Source organism: Notolepis coatsorum (assembly GCF_963971535.1).
Source record: "Notolepis coatsorum genome assembly, chromosome: 2".
NCBI classification, from domain to species: Eukaryota; Metazoa; Chordata; class Actinopteri; order Aulopiformes; family Paralepididae; genus Notolepis; species Notolepis coatsorum.
The window spans coordinates 45,972,933-45,979,708 of record NC_140166.1 but is presented as its reverse complement, the minus strand read 5'-3'; the positions used below and the strand labels follow the sequence as shown (position 1 = coordinate 45,979,708).

The following is a 6,776-nucleotide window of genomic DNA, read 5'->3' as shown; positions in this document are numbered from 1 at the left end:
TGGACATGAAAAGAAAGTACCTGGATTTGCCAGTTGAATGTGAGGGAGAACAAAACATCAGTACTGTCCAAAACATCATTTAACATTTATTCTAACATAGTTAAAAGGTGCTGTAAGTGCTATTTCTTTAGTTAAAGTAGCTCTACATTCCGACAGCCATCACTGACCTAGAGTGTTTTGTCAGTAATAATAACATCTCCCAGTCCTTCTACAATTCCACTAAGTGGGGTACTGGGGGTGTGTGGATAGCAGCTCGTAAAAACCGTCTCTCTTTCTTTTTCTTAATTCATATTCGATCTGCAATGCCTATAGTTTGACAGTTTGATCTGAATTTTGTGAGCCAGATACTGGGCGGCTTGTGCTCGGAAACCTTCTCTTTTCCCGGCCCTAAATGGTTCACAATGCTTCACTTGCAACACCTTTAAACTCGAGAACCTTTTAAAGAAAATGTCTTGCTTGTCAGGGGGAAAAACGACTTCATGTCCTGTGTGTGGCTGTGAAATATCATAACTTCATTGGGGATGTGTGTGTGTGTGTGTGTGTGTGTGTGTGTGTGTGTGTGTGTGTGTGTGTGTGTGTGTGTGTGTGTGTGTGTGTGTGTGTGTGTGTGTGTGTGTGTGGGGGGGGCTGATATAAAGTGACAGGTGTTAATGGTGGGAATGGGGTGATAAGAGGCTCTGCACCACCGCAGTCAGGAAACCATGTCCTACGGCTTCCCTCCCTCTCTCCCAGAGGCCAGACCACAACTGTCACACTTCAACAGTCTTGCCCACAGACACATATAAAGGCTAGATGACTCACCCGCGCTGCTGGCCAATAATGGAGACCGGCGTTGCCACATGGCGGCCATCTTGCCACAGGCAGCACGCCCACCCCTAACACGAATGTCTATGGTGCTATGTACTATTGAAATAACCATAGCTTGCTCAATCTTCAACCGATTTTCAAACGGTTTGGTTTGGTTTATAAACGTCAGAGATGTAGTTATCATACTGCATACTTATAATGGACTTTCAAAATAAGTTCAACATGTCCAAGCATCCTGAATCATAGCCACGTTAATAACGTTTGTAATACACCAAACCGTTTGTAAATCGGTTGAAAACTTAGCAAGCTATGGTTATTTCAATAGCACATGCACCATAGACATTCATGTTATGAGTGGGCGTGCTGCCTGTGACAAGATGGCCGCCGGTGAACTACGCTGGAGACTCCGCCTTGCACCATCTAGTTATATATCTTATCTATGGTCTTGCCAGCACCACACTAGACTGAGGCCTTGTCCAGACGTACACTGGGATCTTTGAAAACGGCTTTTCCTCCTGTCCACACACCCAATGCCGTTTCAGAAAATTTAAACAAGATATGTATATGCGTGGATGGGGGGCCATTAGCCGCCATGTCAGCATTTTCCATAAGCTCCGGGTTTTACCTGTCCACGCAAATACATGCGAGTTCTTAAAAATCTCCACCTTGGAAGGAGTCTTCATGAAGCTACATTTTCAGAATCCCTCCCTGTGTACTGTACGTGTGGAGGAGGCCTGAAGCTGTGCTCTGCCCGGCAGGACGAGGTGAGTCGGCCTCCGATTCCTGTCCTCCTCACTCAACCCACTACCGTCACTATTTGCACACCCGTCTTAATTGCACCATTGCATACCAGGTGCCACAATCATATCCCTCTATATCTACATACTGGTGCTAATAAGAATATAGTATGCAAGTGAGGCCAACTGCCACGTGGACTTCTTGAGACACATCTCTTTTAAACAGCTGCGATTGGTCGATCTACTCCGCTGACAACAATGTCGTGAACTTTCGGACCACCACCACCACCACCACCACGTGCGGTCCATCGTCGGATGTTTGCATAATACAGATAATGCATTATGCTTTTAGTAGTACATGGGTTTTGGACTCGGGGGGGGGGGGGGGGGGGGGGGGGTCAGTCTATCGTGTACTCCGGAGCCGAGTCCTCCGTCTCGCAGGGGGCCGAGAGTTTGTTCGTTGTTCCACAGAGAGCGGCCGGGCCGTCTGGCCGCACGTGATTGACGTCCGCCGGCTCGTCGCCGTGGCCCCTGGGGGAGGAGCCTCTGCAGTGGATCTTGCCGATCTCCTCGAGGGCACTGGCCAGAGAGTCGAGGTCGCCCGTGTCCTGGTGGCGCGCCTCCCACAGGCTCAGGATGACCGCGGACGGACTCTGCTGCTTCGCGAAGTAACACAGGTTTCTGTGAAGGAAGCGAGAGAGAGAAACACCACATCAACGGGGCAACGTGGGGTCATGTCTCACTATAGGGAGCGTGCCTATATGTTCCCACAGCCCTATGGTCCCACAGCCCTATGTTCCCACAGCCCTATGGTCCCACAGCCCTATGTTCCCACAGCCCTATGGTCCCACAGCCCTATCATGTTCCCACAGCCCTATGTTCCCACAGCCCTATCATGTTCCCACAGCCCTATGTTCCCACAGCCCTATGTTCCCACAGCCCTATCATGTTCCCACAGCCCTATGTTCCCACAGCCCTATCATGTTCCCACAGCCCTATGTTCCCACAGCCCTATGTTCCCACATTTCTAACAATTAATTTTCACTCAAAATTAGGCCCTATGTGTTCCCACGTTTCCTTTTTTCATAAATTTATATCAGATTTGATCCCCCTTTCTCTCAATTTGGTAGCCAATTACACCCAAACATAGGGCTGTGGGACCATTGGGCCTCATTTTGAGAGAGATCTTAGAAATGTGGGAACATAGGGCTGTGGGACCATAGGGATGTGTGAACATAGGGCTGTGGGACCATTGGGCTGTGGGAACATAGGGCTGTGGGAACATAGGGCTGTGGGACCATTGGGCTGTGGGAACATAGGGCTGTGGGAACATAGGGCTGTGGGACCATTGGGCTGTGGGAACATAGGGCTGACCCCTCTCATTGAACATGAAACAAATCCAGGCACGTGCACTCCAGTTTTTTTCAAATGTATTGGCAGCCTGAAATCATTGATGTTTCGGTGTGAACACACCTTCTTCAGAAATGGCTTGCATGAAGCATGAAGGGTAAGTCATTGATATATATAAACACTTGATGGCGTAAGGCAGAGTCTCCCACGTAGTTCACCGGCGACCATCTTGCTACAGTTAACTACTGCTTTAAGGTGAGTGAGCTGCACAAACAAAAATATGCTGAAATCTTGACAGATTTACAAACGGTTTGGTTTATTACAAACGTTATTACCGTGGCTATGATTCTTGCTTGGAATAATTTCTATTGCATTTTTATTTATTTCATATGAAAGTCCATTAAGTATGCAGTATGATAACTACATCTCTGACGTTTTTAACAAACCAAACGGTTGAAAATGTTGCAAGCTATGGTTATTTCAATAGTACATGCACTATAGACGTTCATGTTATGAGTGGGCGTGCTACCCTGTAGCAAGATGGCCACCATGTGGCAACGTCGGTCTCCGTTGGCGAGCAGCGCGGGTGAGTCATCTAGTCTTTATATATATCTATGGGGTAAGTGACCAAATTATACCAATCAAACAGGAAGTGACAACATAGGAAGTGGCAACACATTCCAACAAGACATCTGCACAAAATACACCTTACAAGCCCATCCTTACAAAGTACAACCCCTTCAGAAGCATGAAAAGCAGAAAGATATATCTATATATATATCTATATATCTATATCTATCTATCTATCTATCTATCTATCTATCTATCTATCTATCTATCTATCTATCTATCTATCTATCTATCTATCTATCTATCTATATATATATATATATATATATATATATATATATATATATATATATATATATATATATATATACACACAGAGTAGGACTACATCTGAGACGTCATGTCTCACTGAGCAATGGAAAAGAGGGAAAACATGTTTTTCGTATTAGTTGAAAACATTATCCTAAGAAATAAGGTTTTCAACTGGAGGAAGGCTTGCTGTTGGTGCTAGAAATACATGATGTCATGTGGTGTTGTATCCAGCGGAGGGCAGTGTTTCACTGTGAGTCTATGGTTCTCTACCTGCTCATGGAGAGAAATAACACACCCAGATTCTGGGCTACAGCCATTGGTCACATCAGGCTCAATTCAAAACAGTCTAACATGATAGAGGAAAGCTTATCTGGGTAATTTGGAACCCCAGAGGACGCTTAGATTTCTACTTCTCATGAATTATGCACTTAGGGAAAGATTATACTTGTCATGAGCCAATACATAATATGGGCATGGAGCATTTGGATCAAATAGGAAATCAGTGCAGTGATCCAAAATAAATGTACACTGTGTGTTTTAGTAAGATAAAAGGATAATCTACTAATAACCACCCACACCTCAAATAAAATAATGTAATGAACTATAGAGCATGGCATGCCTACCGATACAGGCTTATCATAATGGCAAAGGGCTGTGCGGACAGTAACATTAGCTCACCTATCTAAGTGGAGTTTCTGGGCTAAAAGCTGCCAGTCCTTGCCCTTGGCGTTGGCAGTGTCAAAAGTGGCACAGATCCTCTGGCGGATGGACAGGGGGATCTTGAAGGCCTTGGGCCCCGTCTGGGACGTGATGGTGCAGTCTGTCTGCAGGAAAAACGGCACAGACTCCTTTTCACTCTGGAAGGACAAAAAAACAACACTATCATACCACACCCAGGGATGTGGTGGTGGAGGGGGGGGGGGGGGTACACCAATAGGCACAGTATACTTTTGGTAGACAGTAGGTGTCTACACTCTATAATTACAGTCGGACAGTAGGTGCTCTGTCTACACTATATAATCACAGTCAGACAGTAGGTGATCTGTCTACACTCTATAATCACAGTCAGACAGTAGGTGTCTACACTCTATAATCACAGTCAGACAGTAGGTGATCTGTCTACACTCTATAATCACAGTCAGACAGTAGGTGTCTACACTCTATAATCACAGTCAGACAGTAGGTGATCTGTCTACACTCTATAATCACAGTCAGACAGTAGGTGATCTGTCTACACTCTATAATCACAGTCAGAGGTGTCTACACTCTATAATCACAGTCAGACAGTAGGTGATCTGTCTACACTCTATAATCACAGTCAGAGGTGTCTACACTCTATAATCACAGTCAGACAGTAGGTGATCTGTCTACACTCTATAATCACAGTCAGAGGTGTCTACACTCTATAATCACAGTCAGACAGTAGGTGTCTACACTCTATAATCACAGTCAGACAGTAGGTGTTGTGTCTACACTCTATAATCACAGTCAGACAGTAGGTGTTGTGTCTACACTCTATAATCACAGTCAGACAGTAGGTGTTGTGTCTACACTCTATAATCACAGTCAGACAGCAGGTGTCTACACTCTATAATCACAGTCAGACAGTAGGTGATCTGTCTACACTCTATAATCACAGTCAGACAGTAGGTGATCTGTCTACACTCTATAATCACAGTCAGACAGCAGGTGTCTACACTCTATAATCACAGTCAGACAGTAGGTGATCTGTCTACACTCTATAATCACAGTGAGACAGTAGGTGTCTACACTCTATAATCACAGTCAGACAGTAGGTGCTTTGTCTACACTCTATAATCACAGTCAGACAGTAGGTGATCTGTCTACACTCTATAATCACAGTGAGACAGTAGGTGTCTACACTCTATAATCACAGTCAGACAGTAGGTGATCTGTCTACACTCTATAATCACAGTCAGACAGTAGGTGTTGTGTCTACACTCTATAATCACAGTCAGACAGCAGGTGTCTACACTCTATAATCACAGTCAGACAGTAGGTGTCTACACTCTATAATCACAGTCAGACAGTAGGTGTTGTGGCTACACTCTATAATCACAGTCAGACAGTAGGTGTCTACACTCTATAATCACAGTCAGACAGTAGGTGTTGTGGCTACACTCTATAATCACAGTCAGACAGGAGGTGGCGACAGTGGCTCGGTATGTAGAGCAGTCGTCTGGTAATCTGGAGGTTCCCGCTCCTCCCGGGCAGCCTGTCGAAGTGTCCTTGAGCAAGACACTGAACCCCTAATTGCTCCTGATGTGCAGGTTGGCACCTTGCATGGTCGCCTCCGCCGTCGGTGTGTGAATGTGTGAGTGAACGGGTAAAATGTGAGGAACAAATTGTAAAGCGCTTTGGATAAAATCTGCTATATAAATGCATCCATTTACCATTTATAGGTGTTGTGACTACACTCTATAATCACAGTCAGACAGTAGGTGCTTTGTCTACACTCTATAATCACAGTCAGACAGTAGGTGCTTTGTCTACACTCTATAATCACAGTCAGACAGTAGGTGTCTACACTCTATAATCACAGTCAGACAGTAGGTGCTTTGTCTACACTCTATAATCACAGTCAGACAGTAGGTGTCTACACTCTATAATCACAGTCAGACAGTAGGTGCTTTGTCTACACTCTATAATCACAGTCAGACAGTAGGTGTCTACACTCTATAATCACAGTCAGACAGTAGGTGCTTTGTCTACACTCTATAATCACAGTCAGACAGTAGTAGTGCGCTACCACTTTAATAAACAGCACTATAATACTGACCATACCACCATGTCGGCGGCTTCCAATAATGGTATAATACAACCCAACCGTCTCTCTATTGCATGAGCTCTCTCTATATAGCCTCCAGGAAACTAAGTATAGGCTTGTGCTTCTAGACTATAATAGAGTGTCCTCCTCATCCCTCTATTAATACACAACGCAAGCTCAAGAGAGAGCAAGCAGCGCGACTGTCAGTGGCC

At 44.9% G+C, this 6,776-nt stretch overlaps 1 protein-coding gene across 1 annotated transcript in view; it reads right to left on the bottom strand.

Moving 5' to 3' along the window:
• Positions 1-1,942: 1,942 nt before the first annotated feature.
• unc5db (unc-5 netrin receptor Db) overlaps positions 1,943-6,776 on the bottom strand; it is a gene marked incomplete at both ends in the record, with an annotated part of 422,972 nt that continues 418,138 nt past the window's right edge. Inside the window, 3 exon segments of the mRNA XM_084308131.1 lie at positions 1,943-2,225; positions 4,455-4,663; positions 4,666-4,779. Coding sequence (XP_084164257.1) covers positions 1,943-2,225; positions 4,455-4,663; positions 4,666-4,779 — 606 coding nt within the window.